We start from the raw sequence: 21,303 nt of genomic DNA on the forward strand, positions 1-21,303 counted from the left end.
TTCTCTCCCCCAGCAAACCTAGGTAAGCAAAGCTAGCAAGGAAAGCTAAGGCTTGTAAAAGGATGAAAGGACTTGGTAATGCACAGGAATACAAACAGCAGGAAGGGCTCAGGAAAATGAGTAGAAAATTAGTGGGTTTTTCTCCCTGTAGAAAAATCAGGGAAGGTGGCTCAAGTACTGGAGATGGTCACAAAAGTGCAGATAATGTAGTAACCTAGGAACAAACCATCTTTGCAGAGGCAGAACTGCCTTCAAGGTACAAATGCAGCAGAGGAAAAGAAGGAAGCAAGGAGGCTGTAAAGGACAAATGTAGTGGGTATGCCCTATTGCTTTTTTCACAGGTTCCCTGCAGCTGATCACTTGGACTGCTGCGGCAGGTAAGGCACTGGGGTCAGACTCTAGGGCTCAGAAGTTGCAGATACCTAATAATAATGTATGGAAGGTCTGGCAAGTCTGGCCAACTCTAGTTGGATGCAAATAACCTGGAAGCTCCACTGGAATGGCCAAAAGCCACGACTATCAGGGTAAAAGATCTAATGCACATCTCTCAAATGGGCAGAAGTGATTCATACCACAACTGAATGAGAAGGAGGAGGACACTGACACCTGAAAGGGACCCAGAACTGACAATATCGAACAGAACCGGCCTTGATGATGCAAGGCTAATAAAAATAATTGATAGACCTGTGCTGGACCTTGTTACTAGTAAGCATGAGGACAACGTGGCTAAAAGAGATAATCGGAGCATATTGCCTGGCCTCATGAACATGAGATGCCACAAAGCCTGTTCTTAAGGGAACAACTGAATTAAGATTTTATGGGCAGAGAGGACAGGCAATACAAGGTATGAAGATTGATATTGCTAATACCTACATTGCATTTTCCTAAATTCTGTGTCCACTGGAGATTATGGAAAGCTCTGAAGAGAGGGATCTGAGGGAGTCGGGGGTCTGGTCTGTCATAGAAAAGCCAGTCTGGAGCAGTGCCTACGTGAGTTCTGTGAAAGGAGGGCCAGCCTATTCCCACCAGTCTGAACCAAAGGGACACGTTGTCCTCCAAAAAGGAGCCGTGAAAGCAGAACATAAATGCTTGCAGGAGGGACATGCTTGTGTGAGACACAAACTTCCCCTCCACGGTGCACGGAGCCTTCCGGACGATTTGTCATAATCCGCTGCAGTGCTCACTGGGGTGTGTGATTTGCTCAGAGGGCACGCTGCCTCTCCAGCAGCTCCGTCCATCCTGCACTCACCTCCGTGCCCACCTGCGAAGGGAGCTGTCTGTGTGTGTGGACGCATCCTTTTCCCAGGCCCTTGCTTTGGTGCTGTGACCGCCCCGAGGGCGTGCGCTGTGCACAACCCCGTGTATTGCCGTAGCTACCTGGTAATTTGCCAGATGTGGCTGTAGATCTTGGCTGTAGTGTGGAACAGAAAGGCTACGTGGGCAAAGCGCTGTGCCTGTGTCTGCACATCGGCTTGTGAGTAAAATCAATTGCTAATAACAAGGAGCTTAAAGAAATGTATTTGTAAGCCCAGCAGAGAACAGTATAGATAGATCATGCTGAAAGGCAGGTAGGATCTCTCACACAAACGTCAGAATACCCTTGTGCAGAAGAGCGCAGAAGGTACACAGCGTGTCCTTGGAGCATACTTCCCCCTCCCATCTCCGAAGATGTCTGGAGCTGCGGAGGAATGATCTGCTTTTATTTTTTTTTAAATTGTTTTTATTCTTCTCCTCCCTGTTGTTTTTGGAATAAGCTTAAGAAGTGGATTATATCCCAGCAGAGGGAAAGGTAGACTGAACTCACAGGTTACCCTTTGCTCATCTGGCCATCCTCAGTGGCCTGGCAGGGAGCAGCAGCAGTGTGCGGGACAGGCATGTTCTGGGTTTTGATGTATTTGTCACCTTGAGACCAGGGAAGCGGCTGTTTCCAAGAAGCGTCAATGACTCTCTGAAAGGGGGTGCGTGAACCAGGAGGGTAGGGAAGCAGTATATTCCAGTGGTCCTGAGTGAAACGGCACAAGGACATCCCTCCACCCCTCCACCTTCACCAGGTCATTGCAAAGCGGGCTGCAAGGCCAGCCCTGTGAGCAGAACCTGATGGACAAGCTGTTGTTCATCCGCTGCGCTTTGCTGGCTCCCAGACGGGGAGGAAGGGGCCCCAGGGCCATTTTCCTGTGTGTCCTCCATGACCAGCAGCCCCCTTCCCTTGGGGCAGGCCCCACAGCAGCGGTCGCCTCGTGAGACCTTCGCAAGGGCCCAGCCTTTCAGCAGCGCTGCCTGGGAAGGCAGAGCACAGCTGGTGACACGTGTGAGCTGGGCTGTCAGCTCGGTCATCAGAGGCTGGAGAGGTGGAGGTCACAGACCTCTCTCTGTTTCACTGGTGCCTTGGTGATTTAAGGGCATATTGTACACCCTTACGCCCTGGCCCCCAGTTACCCAGAGTGGAGACCTGCTGGGGCGCACTGCAGCTGCTGACCTCGCTGCCCTGGTTTTCTGCCCGTGCAACCCAGGGTACAGATGGACGGAGGAGGGTGGTTTGCTGCCTGGGTCTCATCCCAGTGCGTGTTCAAGTTATGATTGTTGATTGATGTGCAAAGCATTTTTAGACAAAAAAAGAAAAGAAAAGAACAGGCACAAATTTCTAACAAGTAATGTCATTTAATGAATGATATACTCTAGAAAATAGAAACTACCCAGATGCTGGTTGGTTGGTCTGTTTGGGGCTGGGAAAAGGCCCTTGCTTGGACATACAATGCCTTCTCTGGATTCTTTTGTCAGCATTTGTAGTTGCTGGAAACAAAGAAATGTCCATAGATTGAAAGAGACATTAAAGGGGCAATTTTTTTCTAAAATGTGGGAAGGATGCAGAATGCCTTCCCACCCTGTCTCACTGGGCAAGTGGCATGAAGGGCTCAGAGCTCACCAATATCTTTACAGATGATTCACACCTAAAAGGGATAGACTCAACCAACGGTACGTACCACAGTTCAGCCCTCTAAAATCACTGGAGACTTCTCACTTTGCAGAACATCTTGTGGGCTCTGGTGTTATTGCACTTCTTTCTGGTTGCTTTTCTGCACGTGTTGTGTCTCTTCCCTCAAGGTCTGGCTGCTAATTCCAGGGAATATGCTTTTCAGAATGTCACAGTACACCGTGTACAGCTCTGGGTCTATTTTGGGCTTGGGCAGAGATCGGGAGTTGCAGGCCTGTTCAGTGACTGAGTGCTGTAGCAAGTAGACATCGCTGAAGAGCGCGGTTAGGATCTTGTGTGCAGCCTTGTAAGGGTCGTCTTCAAACTGCACCATTGCCTTGAGCTCCGTCAGGGTATAGCCGTTGTAACGCTTGCTGTCTTCGGCCAAGGGCTGCACAGTCTCACCAATGTGTCTCACTTTCCACTTCAGGCATTTCAGTTCTTCTTTTACATCCTCTAGTTCTTTCTCCATGGCTTGGAATTCCTTCGCAGTTACAAATATCCTGCCAAGGAAAGAAGTGGCAGACACAGTATGGAGTTCAGAGGCTCAGAGGAGTGAAATCAACCCAGCTTGCCTGGGGTCGGACCACAGAGCCTGAGGTTTGAGAAGGGAGATACCAGCCATGTCACTGAATACCATCCCCAGCTCTTAGTTCTCAGGCTTCATCCTAACAGCAGAGTTTCCCTCTGCTAGTATAGGGAGAGATGTGCTTTCTCATTTGGAAGGAAATGCGGCACCTTAAAACTGTGCTCTGTTGGAGGAGCTGAGGTTGACAACCTGGCCCAGGGATGGTCTGTAATCAGGTCTGGAGAGCTAAATGAATGTATGGAAAATATGGTATTTTGCTTCTTGGATAATAGGTTTAGTGGGAGCACAGAGTAGTTACTGGAAAACAAACACTGGGAATACCTAAATCACAAAAGATATTTAATTTTTTTTTTTATCAGGGGCTCTTAATGACCCTATACCAAGTTGAGTCATTTGAGGACATAAACATGTGTATGGTCTGGATACGTACCTTTCATGATCAGGATCTTCCAGATCTGATTCAAAACCCTTTCCTGTATTCTTTAATCCAGTTTTAGAATAGCCAGGAGACTTGGAACTATCTTCAGGAGTCATTGTTGCTGGAGGCCTTGTGCTTTTCCTGGTTGGGGTCAGTGTGTGATCTGATGCTGAAGCTTGTATGTTTTGTGCTGTGTGAGGACAAAAGGTGTAGAAGGAAGTTGCATTGATCCCTGGACTGACCGGAGAGGAGTCAGAGTATTGCTGTGGCTTGGCTGAGCTGGGTGTTAGACTGAGCCTGGGGCTGGCTGGGCAAGAAGCTGGAATAGTCCTTGCTCCGAGTGGGCTGGAACACGATATTGCTAAATTTTTATCCCTTTGCTCAAATGGTTGAGGGTTTGGTGATTCTCCCGGGGCCAATCTAGTGATGGAGGCGATGTCCAGCAGGGTTTGATCCTGAACCATGGAGATCTGGCTGGTTGGTTCTGATGAAAGTGAAGAGCTGCTTGATGTGTCACTGGAAGAGCTTGACGTAGCGAATGGGGGTATTTTCTGAGCATTATGGTCACTCCTGTTCCTCTGCGTGCTAGTGACATTTAGAGCTGGGTGTTGTGAAGCCCTAAAGAAAGACAAACACACTTTTTCCTCTGGACTGGGCTAAAGGCTTATAAGACATTTTTAGGCCGTATTTTGGGACCATTTTAAGCCTGTTTCCCATAACTGTATTTCCCCATAGGCTGATTCGCTTCTCGTGTCTGTGTAAAACCCTCTGCTTCTCATGACCAAGAACAAGTGTTTGAGAATAAGGCACATAAATTCAGCACCAGTTCCTCCCTGGTGCCAACTAAGCATTCGTCAGCTATCATCAGTGTGATAACCACTGGCGTGTCAGTGTTCTCCTTCCGAAAAGTCATACACCTCTGCAAGAACCAAGGATTTGCTGCTGGGGAAGGACAGGAAGGGAAGAAAGCTACTGACATACTGACTGTGACAAATTCCAGTCAGAACACAAAAGGATAACGCCTGGCTTGCAGGTTGCCACAGGACCTGCCCTTGATCATCCCCGCAAAGTGTGAAGACCTGCCTTCACCCTGGAGCCCCACACATTAATCTCCTGGTAGCTCTGCACGGTTACCCAGTGAATTAGGGGATAAATAAACAGGCAAGATAAAACCAGAAGGGCAGCACAGAATGACATCGTTGTTCCTGTGGTGGTATTATAGGACATTTCTTTTATACAGCACGGTGTGTTAAGGACTTTTCTTCCCTCCCCAAAGCTATAGACTGTGTACAGGGCTGACCAGCTATTTTAGGTGGCTGAAATGCCAGCTGCAGGGGATACCAGACTACCCCTCCCAAATGTTGTTTCCTGTACTTTTCTGCTGGCTGCTGCCGGGCGGGAGAGATCCCAATGCTTTTTATGGCTAAATTTTGCTTAGTTTGGCAAGACTGATGGCAAGAGAGGAAGATGTACCCCTGTAGACTGGAGTTGTCCTGATGGGTAGTGGATGCAGTTAGAAACGCCTTGACCTTGAAGGGGAACAGAAACACACGCACTGTGCAGATCATGATTCAGGATTTCTAACAGCCAAAGGACATGACAAACTTTTGTAGCAATACCAGTGACCAACTGAGTATTCTTGTGCATCTGGTATGTTAATATTCCTCTTGTGGTGGAAGACAGCAGAGAATCCTGGTCTGGATGGGTTATATGAGTTCTAGTGCATGAAGTCCTGGCCTGTTAGTACCGGTGGCTTGAATTAGCTACATATTCACTTTTCCACCTCCCTACACCTTTCTCAGTGCTGGATGCAATTAAACACCAAATTTTTAAGGTCCTAATGAGCATGCCTCACACCTATTGGCTTCAATAGGTTTAATTAAGGCCTTTGCTAGATCACAGAATAATTATCAGGTTTAAATCAAATTTAGAGCTTTTATAATTGGAAAAGCAGACAGTAACAGAGCTACTGCATAAAAACAGAGCCAAAAAAGAAGCATAAAATGAGTTATATAAAATGCAGCAGAGAAAACAAGAACACACATGTCAGAGGGAGCATCCTTCCCCAGAAGTGCCTTGCTTTCATAAACTGGCTGAACAGGGGCGGAAGACAAGAATTGCCAACTAGATATAAGGAAAAGCTTTTTCACCCTGAGGGTGTTCAAACACTGGGACAAAGGCCAAGAGAGGTATTGGGATCTCCATCCTTGCAGGTATTCAGAACTCAGCTGGACAAGGAACTAAGCAGCCTCATCCAGCCTGGTCTAATGGACATGCTGTGAGCAAGGGACTGGACTAGAGACCTCCAGAGGCCCTGTCCACTCTGTGTTATTCTGCGAGTCAGTGATTCTGCCTAACTATGAAAAGAACTTATTTCACCCCCCCTGTTTCCCTTTGTCCTTTCACTTTTCTCCCCTCTGAGTCCCATCTTCCTTCCACTGGAGCCTCTGGGCTGTCCCCTTCTGTACTAACTTTATAGTGCCTGTTGCAGGAGAGTCCCTCATAAATAAAAAGGTTTTTAAAGGAAAAACAGTGTCCTTGCAGCCCTCTGGCTCAGATGGATTGCTACCCCTTCTTGGTATAAGTCAGAGTCTTTGGCCTTTGGCCAAAGCTCAGGCCTTTGGAAGAGTGGGCTGTGGGAGCAGGGGAAGCCTGGAGCTGGGCATCTTTGTTGTGTTGCCTTTGTAAATTGAGTTGCTGTTTCTTGTTCTGTCCTGAAAGCAAGGAATGATGGCTTGTAGCGTGTTTGGTCATGCTGTGGAGGGGTTCAGAAAGTTGGAATTTGGCACAGGTGAAGCTGATTGATTGTTCATTTCTTGTCAGAGAGACTCCAAGACCTGGTAAACTTGTGAGGCTCTAGAGCCAGAGGTTCTGGCTGAAGGAGAGCATCCCTACACAGTGGGGAGCAGGCAGATGGGGCGAGAGCTGTCTGTTGGTTTGTGGGCTGCTCTGGGACTGAGAGGAGTGGAAAAGGGTGATCTTCTGGCCCAACGAACACAGAATTACTGGTTATTTAAATCAGAGCCAAATCTCAGGCATTCCTTAATCTTCTCTACAAAACCCCACATTCAGGAAATCGTTTTTGCTCTAGCAAAGTGTAGGAAACTTGTTTTGATGAGCAAATCCCATTTTACGGCAAGTAAAATCAAAATGCATGTTGTAACTTTTTTGTTAAAAATATATGTACATGTCCTCAAATATCTGCGGTGTAAAACTATCTGAACATTAAGTGAGCAACAATCCTACCTACTTTCTGGGGGGAAAATATAATATGCAGAGTAACCTAAAGGCTATTTGGGTGCATATACAATCTGAAACACTTCATTTTACATCTTTAGCAGTGTTGGACAGGGTTGGCTTTTTTGTGGTGTTTTGTGGTTTGGGTTTTGTTTGGGGGTTTTTTTTGCATAAATCCAGGATTAGCTGTAGGAGATGGAACATTTATTGAAAGATGCAATTTAAAAGAGTGGCAGAAAACACATTTCATAACTAATCTCACTGAGATTTATATAAAAACCATTTCTAATTCACCTGTCTACTGGAGGAAACAAAAAAGTATTATGAACTATCACTTTATTTTGCTTTTCTTTTCCACCCTTTAATTTTCACTGGCTGCAGTGCTAAACATGGGACTGAATTTACTTTTATCACCATGCTTATCTCAGAAGCAGAGGTGCTGGTCGCTTAAGAAGCAATCTCAAGCTTGTTAAAGCAAAACGTCAGTCTGGATTTTAGCAGAAATAAATGAGGAAAGAACTGAGACCTATAACTTTGGAGTTTCCTAGTGGGCAAGGGTTTGCCTGAAGACAGGAATGAAATTCCCATCGCTTTCAATATAGCGAGACTGGATCTTAGATCTGTAACCATGGTGCTTTATCAGAGGGGATTTTTTTTCCACCTGTTTTTATGTAGTGAATCACTATGAACTGAATAAATTACAGGAAGAATTGCAAGACCTGGAGTTGAAATCAATGCTGACATGAAATAGGAAGGTGATTGCAGCTGTCAGGTACCTCCACAAGGAGAAACCTTGACTCAACTTTGAGCGACACTTCAAATGCGTCAAGCCCTTGTTGTCTGCCTCCTTCCAGCCCCGTGCTGCTCAGCATATAAAGCATGTTCCCCGTTGTCAGAGTGACCTTGTCTGCCGTCTGTGCCTTGCCCTCTCCAGCTGAGCTTGTGCAATAGACTTTTTGTAGCACTGAATATAGAGACATTTGAAAGTTGCCTGCAAATCCAGCACCACTTCCCTTCTGTGGCACTTGAGACCAATTAAAAACAGTGGATATTCTTTTTTTTATGAATAATTTCCAGCATGTTTTAAATCTAGAGTTCTTCTGATGATCTTGTTTGAATAGAAAAAAATGACAACGTGCTTTACAGTGAAGCACTGAGGTTGCATACATCTTACTGTAGACAGCCAGGGGTGGGAGGATGGTAGAAGAGCTGTGGGATGGACCCAGAGGAAATGCCTGCAGGGTGATGATAGGAGAATAAATTTTTTTTTTTGAAGGCCTCCTCTTTGTCAGGTGGACCTCCTAAAATGCCCACACTGCCAAAACAGTGACTATATTATTTTTTTAATGCTAAATTCATTTTGAATAGTCTTTCAGTTTTCTATGAGAAAAGCTGGTATCCTGGACCCTGGTTTTATCTGCCTCAAACAACAACCAAGGCTTTTAGCCACAGACAGTAAGTATATGCTGTTTCCTGCTCAGCTCTTGGCTTTTCTGAGCTATCTGTCTCCTCTTTAGCTTTGCCACCATACCTGTCCCTCCTTGTCCTTTGTGACATTTCTCCCACCTCTCTCTTACCCCTTGTTCTACATCTATCATCCATACCTCTCCCATCTGCCCTGGGGGTCCCAGGCACATTGATCGAAGCAGCAGGCTCATAATATTAATGCCTAGTGGTGGGAGAAGACTGGAGGAGAAGGTGGAAGTGGCATGGACATATAGATGTCTGAAATCAGGTAAACTGCTCTGGAGCCTAATAACAGTGAGCATTTCTTGGTGATAACTGCAATAACAAAAGAAATCCTGATGTGAAACTTCTATTGTCTTTGTGTAGTGACTGTGCACAACTGGTGCATTGAGATCTCCCAGCCCTGCACTTCTGAAAGAAAAAGTTGAGACCTCCAAAGTAAAAAATGAGAGCAAATAGACTATTAAGAGTGTTTAGAACTTTGCAATGGAAATGCCAAGTTTGGTATGAACAAAACATGACTGGGGATATTAGATGTATAGGGACCAGCGCCATATGTTTGCACAGGAAGGTAGCTTGGTGAGAGCAGAGGATGCCAATTTATAGCTAGAGCTCCCTGATGCTGTTCTTAGCCCAGCTCAGGCAAGTTTAAACCCTTTTAAAGGAAAATTATAGTTTAGTGATGAACATTAAATGGTTTAATACAGAATTATCAAGAATGAATATTGTATTGCCCCGATCAAGACTCCTCTGGAATCAACCTTCTGATTAAATTTATAATTTCAGGCCACTTGTCAAAATGGATAGCTTAGTCTCGCCAACAGAGGAACCTCCCCTGGTCCCGGCCTGGCATAAGGCCCTTTGTGCTACCTGTGCTCTCTCAGTGACCTGGGCTGCTCACAAACCTTTAATATTCTCTTTTCTAAAATCACCTGGCCAGCTGGTGTTTGTCTTCTACAACTGCTCAGTCTTGTTCTTTTATTTAAAGTTTTTAGCGTTTCACTTTACAGTGACACTCCCCCCAAATCTTTGCCTCACAACAAGGACCAGATGACCTGTTTTGTCTTTGTGGAAAGACAGAAAAAAGCCTGATGTCTGAGGAAGAGTGAGTATTCCTTATATGCTGTTTGGTTCAAATTAGAACAGCCCCAGAGCATTTCTAAGTGAGGGCAGCTGACAAGTCCTCCAAGGAATGAAATGCTGGTTGAAGCGAGCAGCCAGAATAACATCTGGTGATACGTCCTTGTGTCCTACTGGTACAGGACCACCTCTGCGTGAAGAGTTCAAAGTGCTCAAAATGATCTGCCGGCATTTACTCTGCTAGTGGAATGCAGGGGGTGAGTTGACCGAGCAATGGTGAGGTTTTGGTCTGTTCTGGGTGATGTGCCCTCTTCGTTCATGCAGGCAGGCCCCTGGATGACCAAAGGGCCAGAGAAACCTTTGCGGCTGCTCTGACTTTAGCAAAGCACTTCCCATGTCCTTCTCTTGCCATTAACAATTCTCTGCTGGCCGTGAGCCTGTTGCATGGGTAATACAAAAAAGAAGAGTGGGAGTATATGAAGCTAGAAACAATATTAAGGAGAATCCTCTGATCAGGTACAGGCCAGTCATGGCATAATGGGCCTTATTCCAGGAAGGAGACTTTTATCGGAAGGTTGTAAGGCTTTGTGCCATTCTGAGCAGCAGTAACTACTGCTTTTTCCTCCCTAATAAGCATGAATAACAAAGATTCTGAAGCTTAAGTTGGATTCATAAGTAAACTGTGAACTGAGAGCAGAACTTCACTCATGTCACTTTATTGATATTGATCTGATTTCATTACAGTAGGTAACTGATATGAAGCTGAAACTGATGCAATATCAAAGAATGGACACTGTGCTTTAACCTGATACCGGACTTCTTGTTTGCAGTTTGCTTTTACAGCACGGTCAGCACACCTATGGAGGTAAGCTATGTGTCCTTTAAATTGAAGTACTGGGGCAGGGCTGGCTGTAGGACCAATAGAGCCTTGTTTCTATTCCTTAGAACACCTAATGTCAAGAATTGTTATTTGTTCTTTGAAACAAAGACATTTGGACAGTCTTCATAATGAAATAAGCACATTTGAGCACTAGCCAGTAGCTTGGCAGGTAGGGAATTTTCTTGGGAAATATGACCCAGATCAATTTTGTACTAATAGACATTTTCAGGCCTGTGAAAATGAAGGATGTGGATCTGCCTGTGGAAAGGTCCATAACTGACATGACATTTTCAAGGAGCAGGAGTTACCAAGTGAGCTGATGACAAACCGAGCTGGAAAGCAGTGCTAGCACTATCATGCCTGTGAGGAGACCACCTGCAGTGACATGGGACTGGAGAGCTGTTCCAGCAGGTCTGATGGGGGATCAGGACCCTCAATTATTAGGTTTATGGACATCAAGCTTCAATAAGTATGTGGCTGAGACATGCATCTCAGCAAGACAGAGGCAGCAAAATGCTATGAGGTTTCCAAAATTTAATAGCGCAGAGTCAGCAAGTCGCTTTCCCAAGTCTCCCTCCTGCTGACTGAAGAATCATTTGCTTTCTTTGCAAGGAAATAGATGCATGAAACGGCACACATCTTTCCTGGAGAGTAAAGGAAAAGTATAGTATTCAGAGCAGGGCAGGAGCCATGCTCCAATATTGCTCTGTACATTGAACCACTGATTCCCATAGCTTAAAATAAGAATTTTTGCAAGCACTGAATAAAAGCATAGCAATTTTCTGAGTAAGTAAGTGCAAGAAATGGCATTAATTATGCTAACATTATTGTCTACCGAAACTGCTTTCAATCATTTTTATATTCAATAGCATGCATCATCATGAATTGGTGATAAATATAGATGAAAAAAGGTAGTGATAATGAAAGTTATACAGGTGTAAATTAGAGCATATTTTTAAACTACTATGAAGTCACAGCTTCTTGAGATAACATAAAATTATAGGATATGTGCACATCCTAAATTGAATCCTGGAGAATTTTTTACTGTTCATATGCGAGTTGATTATCATTTGGGCAACACTGTCTGGGAAAGTTACAAACCTCTATTTCCACAGCTTCCTACTCCAAACCTTATTCTTAACCCCAAGGAGCCGGCGTGGGGACAGTACAAGCCATTGTGTGTCGGATATATTCGAGCCATGGTCACTTACTATTTGGGGAGCAGCTATGGAGGCACTGTAACCTCAGGTCCCCAGCCTCAGCCCTCTCCTCCTCAGTCCTGGAAAAGAGAATATAGAAGTAGCACCTTTAACAGAAACAAAGGCTGCTCCCAAATGTACAGAAATGGAAGGGTCAAAATCAATAGGAGTACAACATACCTGGGCTCCTCCCTCTATAGCCAGCCAGGCCCATTATGGAGATCATAATGGTCTCAGGAAGGACTCGGTTCCATTGGCTTTCAGGGGAAAGCTCATGTAAAGAGGCCATGGGGAATAGAAATGAGGGGCTCAGGGCTGCATCTCTCCCACTCTTTCACTCTTCAGGATGAATCTAAGCGTCGGGGACTAACAGCATTGTACAGTACGTGTGTGTTGGAAGTGGGTATGTTGCTAGTGCTACACCATTTAACTGCCAGTCCATGTAATTTTCCAGAAGGAACAGCTCTGCGGATAAACCTTCCTGTGTTGCAGAATAAAGTACAGAATAAATCCAAGGCAGAACGTTACACTCATCCCTGTGTGCTAATGAAAGGTGAATAGTCAGATTGGAAATTCTTATAGATGTCCATGTGAAAAGATACTGACTCTGTAAATGGGAAGTATGGTAGGTCAGTAGCTTAAACCTGTTCAGATATTTAGGTGACCAAGGAGGAAATCAGAGCAAAAGGTTGGCATGTCTTTGGAAAGCGTTGATATGATCTGCACAACATCTTATATGAGTACAATGGAGTTAGAGAAAGCAAGATGTAAGATGCATTAGAGAAATGTACAAAAAAGGAACAAATAGCATATGTGAATGGTGATTTGAAAAGTTCTGATTCTCAAAAGGTTGGGAATGGTCCTGATTTATTATCTCTGCAATAGCTTTGGTCCCGCTGTCTGTTTCAGACTGCTCCTAGCACTTCAAACCTGCATTTTCTATCCCTGCAGAGACGTTTTGTCTGCACTGGTATCAATGGCAGTTTGAACTCAGTTCACTCTAGAATTTCACCAGTAGCATCTGCCTGATGTTGGGTTGGTTTTGCAGATCAGAGTAAGGGCTCAGTCAGCAAGAAAAATGTTGTGAAATCAGCTGCAATACTACAAATGGGTGTTGACGGACAGCTGCAAGTTGGCAAATGTTGTGCTATGGATGAGTGAACTGTGGAAGGCTGAATCTTCCAGATTTACTTGCTGAATTTGTTTGTTGGTTTAACAGCATCTAATAAGTGAGATTTGCTTCACAGCAAGCAAAAGGCTGGATATCAGACTGGAGACAAGGCTATGCTGATCTCTAGGGTCCCCTCTCCCACTGGTGCCGGGGTGGGCTAACCTTCTTACCCCAGTCTGCAGTGGCTTCAGTTCCAATGGGACTCAACACCCCTGCCCCTCACACAGCCTGACCAGGCATGGATGCATTTCCAAAAGCTGCTACTCTTTCTCCTCTTGTCAACAGTAACAGAGAGCAATGGGGAATTCAAGTTTTCTTGTATCACTTCACTAACTTTTTATTCCTTGCTCAAGGCAGTGACTAGCTGTCCACAAGGATCTTACCTGCATTTGATTTCCACCCTTTCAGACCCCTTATCCCTGACCCCAGGCTCCAATACTCACATACTCTCACCCCAAGCCTCTATGTTCCTTTGCCCCAGATCTTCCTCCCCGTAGCTACAACCATCCTTGTTCTGGCAGTGGTGACTATTGCCCTAGGGTCTCCATCTGCCCCACCAACACTTTCTGCCTTTCCTCCAGCATACCAAAGAAGCAGAGAGGAAAGTTTTTGTTCTTTACCTGAAAGCAAAGTCCACCAGAGTTCTGGGAGCAAGGAAAGGTGATGGGGAGTGGCTGCAAGGGGATTTTTTAATACATGAAAAAAGAAGGCAAGAAACTGGGGACAAACTTGGGAAAAACATTCAATGTGAATAACCTAGCTGCACTGTCCCTTGCCTGAATGGATGTGACTATAGTATCGGTGTAGCCAGTTGGTCTAAATGAGCGCAATTCTTGTGAGTGCGTCCTAATTATTACACAGTCATATGGGCAAAGCTGCTAAACTGCTACGTCTGCTACCAATTTCCATCTTGCCTTCCTTTCACTGCCTTTTTAGAACCCCCAAACTAGATGGGTGCGCATTTATTAGATTTGATAGTCTGGGTGCACTGAAGTTAGTGCTGCACTGGAAGGGTTACCCCAGGCCCCTGCTTGTGGGTCTCATTTTCTTATGGCCTTACAGGTACACTTGTGCAGGGTAGGGAGGAAAATGTGGGATGTCATGGCATGACCCCACTGTGGAGCAGCTACTTCTCCGTGGCAGCAGGCAGTAGCAAAAGGACAGCAGTCCTGGAGCTGCTATCTGTGTGCTGCAGGGCATTACAGAAGCCAAATAGCTGGGCAGTGGAAGAGGAGAAGATCCTGGCACATTGACAGTCCTTCAGCTGACTGTCACATATAGCATATCAGACTATATAGGAGATAACAAAGAAACCCTGTCCCTTTGACTTATCTGTAAGAATCCTCAGAGCAAAGGAAGCAGAAAGGTATATAGAGGGTTCCTCCTCTGCTAGCTGGTGTGAACTGTAGACAATTGACCATGCTCAAGATCAAAGGGGCAAGAGTATTCATATGAAACAGAGAAGAAAGGGAAATTGAGAGGGAAGGAAGGGAGATACTTATTAGTAATTGACACCTAAAAACCTAAAATATTTTAAAAGATAAGCAAAAGATGTAGACAAATATTCAGTTCAAAGGAAAACCAGAGAAAAAGGGAGGACAATCAATAATAGGGCAAAGACTGAAAGCTGACATGTTGCAGATAATTCTACTGATAATTTTTTAGAACACTTAATATATGAATAATACCTCCAAGCCTGTATCATTTACCTTTTCTCCTTAGAGTAACTCTAAGAACTATCATATCTTTTCTATCTGAAGAGCTATAATATCTTTTGATTTTATGGTGTGACCTACAGAGACTATTTTGTCTGGACTTTTCAAAGTATCCCAGGCCTGGGAAGGAAATAATTGTTGAATGTAACACCATGAATCTTTGATTTTTCAGCAGCTGTTTAAAAGTTTCCCCAGTGATAGAAACAGTAAGATGCTTAGCTGTTGAGAGGCAAAGTCTGTGTCTTTGCAGTTGCAGGTAGTTGGAGAATTTGGTTCCCTCTGTGTAAGCTGTCTGTTTGCGACTTGGTTGTGCTTATGTGTGGACTTAGGCTGCATAACTATAAGCGCCATTTAAGGTGGAATCAAACCAGGCTGTGGAGCAGCATTTGGGGAGTACACATATATTCGTGTCATTTTAAAGGTCTTTCCTATGTTCTTCACAGCTGAGGCAGTTCTTAGGATGCAGAGACAGGAGTTAACAAGCAGCAGTTAGGCAGACCGTGCAAGGCTGACATGCTAGGGGAGGGGATGGGGTGAGCCGATGGAGAAGGAGGGGGTCAGGACAGCAAGCCGTGCGTTGATGTGGCTTATCCCCTGCATCTCCTGCACTGGGTGGTGAATGTGGTGCACACTTCTTGAACTGGGAGCTCTCAAGAGAGCATTTCAGCTCTTTCATCTAATACGTCTCCAGTAAATCTTCTGTTCTTACATGCAGTTACATGCGATTAAAATTAAGTGAAGTACAATGATATTGTGTTCGACAAAGTACTTGCAAGATTAGTGGTATTTTACTGTCAGTATTTTTCATAAAGCAAGTTTCTTCTCTGGGAGCAGGGGCCTGTAGAAGAATATTCCAACAAAAAACTTTTATCAGGCAAAATGGGGCTGATGCTTTTCTTCCCTGTCTCCCAGAAGATAAAGTGCAGCTGTTGGGAATAATGATTAAGCTTTAACTTTCACTAGAAATTTATTGCTCTTAGAAAACTGCCTATTGCATGAAGTCTAGTCAACACAGAGGCTGGATGTGTGCGTACAGTGGGTGCTGGATGTGTACTGAGGCAAAGGAACATGAAAAGAGGGTAGTGATATGTACAAAGGAACTGGAAGGAAGAAAGGCTGGAGGGTTTTATTTATGAGGTATGAAAAGGAACATGGAGGTGTAGGAGTAGGAGGGAATGTGAAGTATCCCTGGGTATATGCACAGGAAGGAAAGAGGATTTAAGTCATTTTCTATTTGTGCAAAGGAAGATTGGAGCCAGGGAAAGTTGTGTGCTTGCTGGGACTGCTGGCACTCACAGCATGTAGCAACATCGTGTTGCTAATTGATGACCCTTGGACCCCGGGCAGTGTCCGAGTATTCCCAAGTTACAGTAGTGATGCTGATCATGAATATGCTAACCTAAAAAAAAAAAAAGGATGTAATGCTGCAAAGCTTTAAATCTCTGGAATGATCCCATGGTAACACTGTCTCTGGGCTTCTTATTAGGTATTCAGATACAACAATTAAAATAATGTGATATAAAAAAAGAAAGTCATAATCATGAAGTTTGGGAACACCACATGCTTGAGCTGTGCTTGCCAAGTGTGTGTGGAGGGGCTTGGAGGATGTGACCGACAAGTGAATTGTTCACACAAATTTAAAATGAGCAAGGAAGCTGGAAGGACAGAACAAAATATTCGGTCCAGTCATAAAGCAAGTGGTAGAGATGAAGCATTGTCTCTGTATACTCGTCAGGGCGGCTCTGACCAGTATACAGAGCAGTCACAGGGAACAGGCTGTTCTATATGCATGTTGCCTAGTATGGAGCTTGTTTTGAACGATACATATAAAATAAGAGTTAAAAACCACATTGGTTTGTACTGGCCAAGGTGGGACTTGTCACTTGCCTTGGGCATATGTGTGTTAAATACCCTGCTAGTTGGGTAGGTAAGTTCTGACTTTCCTTCCAAGAGACCTGAAAAAGCCTTGATGCTGCATTTGGCTTTTTGTCATTCCTTGGGGCCCTTCACCTATCTAGCATGTTGAGGTGAAGGTCTCTCAGATTACAACTAGTCCAACATGGATTTGATTGTAAAATGTTATGTGGTATTGATTTACATGTATATAAAAAGGGGGGGGGGAGAGGGGGAGAGGTTGTGTAATATGGTGAGTGCAAGAGGAATCAAAATCAAACTGCACAATACCTGTGTGAGATAAAGAGGATAACTGTCCTCTATGCCATTAACGTTTTTTACTATTTAGGGTTCCAGAAAGGGGCGCAGTGGTGCGTAGTTTCCTTAGCATTTCCCAGTGTAACATAACACGCTCAGTTGCTTACAGTTCTGCTGGTCTCTCATCTGCAATTCTCACTTCATTAATTCGGCTGACTGCTTTCCCTCAGCTGACTGTTTTCCCTCACTGAGTGTTGATTTCTCCTGAGGCACATGCTGACCATTTCCTCTTCACTGTGTTTGGGTTGTTTTTTTTTCTCACACATAGTATATTTTAAAATTCACTGTCATGTCTAAATGCAAAATTAGGAAAGTCATGGTTGTTTGAATCATTTCTCTCATCCTTCCAGACTGTCTGAAAGGTGGAGTGATAACTTGGAAGTTGGCAGAAGAATAACTGTAAAAACAGAGACTGTTAGTTAAGGTTGGGTAACCGAAGCAAAGTAATAAACATGGAAGTTCTCTAGTTCCTCCTGCTCAGTAGAGCTCCTCACTTTGATACTGAAGTGTCTGATCATTTCCAGAGCTTCCCAACAACTCTCTTCTATCACTGAGAAACTGCCACATTGGTCAGAAGAACAAGAATGAATCGTCCTTATGTTTTCTGCCCCCAAAATATCTTTACATTATTTCCAACAATAGGCTTTCGGTGAGGATTCTCTGTACTTATCAGCTCCTCATTCCGCAAAGGTACCCCAATGGAGTCCATCACACCTTCCCTGCTGTGCGAGGTCAATATTTGTGTGTTCTTCACATTCTGCGATTTTAAGCAAAGCCTTAACCTTCTCACGAAAGAATGAGGGTGGCAAGTATCCCAGTGCAGCCTCATGGGCCAGCTAAGAGTGCATGGGGTCAGCGGTGTGGCAGGTGGGCAGTGTGCGCCGAGGGGCAGGGTGAAGGAGCCTCTCTGGGCCTTCAGGGCTCACACAGGACTTCTTAGAGTCCATCTAAGACCCTGGTAGCAGTGTGGGTGGCACTGTGTGGATGTTCCTGCAGTGCATATAATGTATGCGCTGTATTTGTGTGGAGGAGCTCAGGAGGATGGGTTGTGTGGAGGAGCCTAGGATGGGTTGGAGGCGTGTGACTATGGAAGATGGCAACTCCAAAGTGGCCTAGCGGTGGCTGGAAAATGTCTCAGCAGCCATTAGGGTTATTAGGAGGTGCCTATTACATGTGCTGAGAAAGGATGGCTGTAACATTTGTTATATTGCCACAGTTTTACCTTTCCAGAGAGGGAATATTGGCTTGCATTGGCAGCATAGCTTTTATGAATTGCTATGGATCAGATGCATACTGTAAGGACTTGTGAGTTTTGTATTTAATGAGTATATGAGAAAAGGCAGGCACTGGGACATCACAAAATTTAAGAAAAAAACAGATCAAGGAGGATCTTTTGTGTTTGTTTTTAACACACATCTTCTCCAAGTATCTCAGAAACGTCACCCACATGCGCTGAAAAGGGTGAGAGCCTGGATTTTCTGAGACTAGCAGAGTCCATGAAATCCTCCACTGATCGAGCGACTGACTGCACTGACCTTTCTCTGAAGTACTTGATGGCTTCCTGGTCTAGGAAGTTCTGCTCTTCTCGAAAGCCCTGCTCAAAGATTTTGCGCTTGTGTCTGAACTCAATGACAGTCTTAGTGTAAGAGTTCAAGGTAGTAACGGAGGCCGCCATGCAGCAGGTGAAAGAGCCCCATGCCAGACTGTGGAGAGAGAAACCAGCAGACAGAGCTGGGTTAAGACAGCAGCTCATGTTATATTTCTGACGCCAAGAGACACACATACACAGGATGTGACTAGGCAGGTAAGTCAGTGGTGACAAACCCATTCTCCTCATCTTACCTCAAATGACCTGTTGGCACACGCTCAGGCATGCAGGCAGGACGCTGGGCTAGGGGCTGGGCATGACTTTCATCCCATGGAGAACCATGTGGCAGAGTGCTAATGTGAACACACGGTGCACACTGACAGAAGAGTTGAACACCTCTTGATTTCCCTTTGAAATGTTTCAGAGCCTTGCAGACAAGTGCTAAAATCTATAAAGCAGTAAGGAACTCCTGGAAGGAGTAATGCCCCAGAGAACATGTCTTTTGGACCAGTGGAAGTTCTCCAGCATCCATGGGAAACTGACTGCACAATGCAACTGCAGGGGTGGTTTCTATTCTGTTTTTTATGCCTTCATGAGACTACTGTATTTCCTTCTTTCCTGGTTCATGGACATTTCTAGCATTCCTGGCTTATATCTGGTCTCTGAAAGCCTGACCAGAATAGAAAACAGCACTTCCATTTTGTGGAGAGATTGCATCTGAGGGCAGTGCCCCAAGTGTGCAGGCAGTGCTAGCCAATCTTGGTCAGCCAGTGGCAGGACACCTGCAAGTACCAACCAGGAGCATGGAGAGACAAAAGGAGAAGGAAAGTGGACAAAAAAAAGTGACTGCCCCAATGCCAGGCTGGAAAAGCAGCAAGTGTTGTCTGGGTCTCCTGGTAAGGAGAGTTCAGCTGGGAGCTGCTCTGCTCCCTGCTCGTGGACTTGGGTTTCTCCCCTGGTGCCTTCTGCCCTCCCTCCACATCTCTCCTTCAGCCTTTACCTCACTGATCTCACGTTCAGAATGTGGCTGGGGGGAACTCATGGCCCCAAGGAGTTTAGATGCTTTTTGAGCATGAAATGGGGCTGCAAAAAAAGCACTGAATTCCTCCTTTTGTCTGCAGAGCTTATCTGCGTTCAGGCTCCCCTTGACTTCACATTCAGCCCATCAGCTCCAGCTACATATAGTTCACAGTGGCTTCCTAACTAACTCGGATTAACTTAATCATCTGTGTCAGCTCCACACTTTACCTGCTTCTTGCTTTCCCCTTTTCTATAACCAAATTGAACATTGATATAAATTATGCAGAACATAAAGAATACAGCCACAGTAGCATTATCTTATAAATACGCATTATCAACAGAGCCCTCAGCATAAGCTGGTTTTCCCATTCTGCAAAGGATCTGCAGAAAAGGAGACCATTTCTAATTTCAAATTAGACAAAACTTGAAAAAGAACACATATTCATGAACTGAGAAACCTGGGAAAAAAATGGTTCAAGTAAACAGAAATGGCTCATTTCAATGATTTCAAAATTCAGTGCGTAGCAAGTCCTTTAGGGACTCCCATAGCAATGAAGTGTGTGGAGGCAGCCCTTTCCTAGTCATTTTTGAACTTGTTTGCCTGATGCAATCAAATGAGAAGGAAGTGTAGTGAATCCTGTGGAGATGAAGTTCCCTTAGGTTTCCCACTGAAGTGGAAAGGAAACTCGTGCTATGTGTGAGTGTCCAGGCACAGGGAAGCCTGGCAAGTGTCTTCCTCTGACACAGAGTGTGTGGAAAAGCTCCAACAGCTCCAAACATTTCCAGCTGGGCTCCTAAAAAATATCAAGGAAGAAGCCAGCTGAAACCACATGCTTCACTGTGCCTGGCTGGTCCCTGGGGAATGACATACAGAGAAAAGTTTCTCTTGAAAGTTTCTGATAATTTCTAATCATTAACTCAGAAATGCTGAAAGGTTCAGAGAAGGAAATACAGAATGAAGACTCTCAGGGTGACCTTTGGTCTGGCATTTGGTAAAACATAATAATGAGACAATTACGACTGGTATGTTTTAGCTTTTATGGACCTTGGTTAAATGTTATTTAAGTGTGAAGAGTGGTTCTCCTCCTACCTGTAAGAGTTACATCCTACCTTAGGTGAAGACCTCTTTAACAGCAATGTCCCTCCATGCCACCTGTGCCCCAGACGTGGTGGGACTGTACCTATAGTGCCTCTGGTAGCTGAGCTTAGAGCTGCGCTCTCAAGTTCCTCTGTCACTCAAACAGCTCAGGTTTTTGTATTTTTTTCTTTCTAGAGGGGCTGAGCTTCAACATCCACTGATCCTCAGCACCACTGAAAGCCTGTGCCTGGAGAATCCCCTGGCCCACTCCTGGCTTGTGCCAGGGCACAGACCAACCTCAAGGCTTTGCTACTGGCTTGGGAATGGGGTAAAGTAACAGGGAACAAGTGGTGCATTTTCAACCCTGGGACATCTGAGTAGATCACAAGCAGCCCTTCCTCATTTTGAACAGAAAAAATAGTTTTCCTATTGGCACTTGGGAAATGAATGGTAGTCTAGATCTCCACTCATGCCCTTTGGCTCGTGGCCATGGGGAAGCTGTTCCCTGGCCCCCCTTTTCAGTGGTGGTACAATTCTGTGCTCTGACACAGCACAGGATGCTGCAGTGGTGCTTTTTATAGAAGGCTGTAAATAACGCTGATGTTTGCGCTGCTGGTTCAGGGGCATTTAAAGCTCACGCTTCAGGCCGTCACCTGAACCAAGATGGAGCAGAAGGAAA

The 21,303-nt window shown here is 44.9% G+C and overlaps 2 protein-coding genes across 2 annotated transcripts in view; both read right to left on the reverse strand.

Annotated features, from left to right (window-relative positions):
* Window positions 1-2,644: 2,644 nt before the first annotated feature.
* Window positions 2,645-4,107, reverse strand: LOC104838596. Its single transcript, XM_010578430.1, has 2 exons — window positions 3,991-4,107; window positions 2,645-3,474 (listed from the first exon to the last, which is right to left on the reverse strand). Exons 1-2 carry the CDS (start codon window positions 4,092-4,094, stop codon window positions 3,048-3,050), a joined length of 531 nt encoding a protein of 176 aa, XP_010576732.1. The 5' UTR covers window positions 4,095-4,107; the 3' UTR covers window positions 2,645-3,047.
* Window positions 4,108-4,573: 466 nt separating this feature from the next.
* GSG1L (GSG1-like) overlaps window positions 4,574-21,303 on the reverse strand; it is a 56,876-nt gene continuing 40,146 nt past the window's right edge. Inside the window, exons 5-7 of the mRNA XM_010578431.1 lie at window positions 18,474-18,641; window positions 11,854-11,921; window positions 4,574-4,596 (exon numbers count right to left, since the gene is read on the reverse strand). Coding sequence (XP_010576733.1) covers window positions 4,574-4,596; window positions 11,854-11,921; window positions 18,474-18,641 — 259 coding nt within the window. The remainder of the gene's footprint in view (window positions 4,597-11,853; window positions 11,922-18,473; window positions 18,642-21,303) is intronic.

This window comes from Haliaeetus leucocephalus, unplaced genomic scaffold (assembly GCF_000737465.1).
Source record: "Haliaeetus leucocephalus isolate CR32 unplaced genomic scaffold, Haliaeetus_leucocephalus-4.0 Scaffold636, whole genome shotgun sequence".
Taxonomy (NCBI): domain Eukaryota; kingdom Metazoa; phylum Chordata; class Aves; order Accipitriformes; family Accipitridae; genus Haliaeetus; species Haliaeetus leucocephalus.

What these genes read in the sequence shown, in the direction of transcription:
- LOC104838596 (XM_010578430.1), bottom strand. Translation starts at nt 4,094, where the DNA reads ATGACTCCTGAAGATAGTTCCAAGTCTCCTGGCTATTCTAAAACTGGA. An exon ending in GAAGATCCTGATCATGAAAG is followed by an intron (nt 3,475 to 3,990) that starts GTACGTATCCAG and finishes TTTCCTTGGCAG; the next exon opens with GATATTTGTAACTGCGAAGG.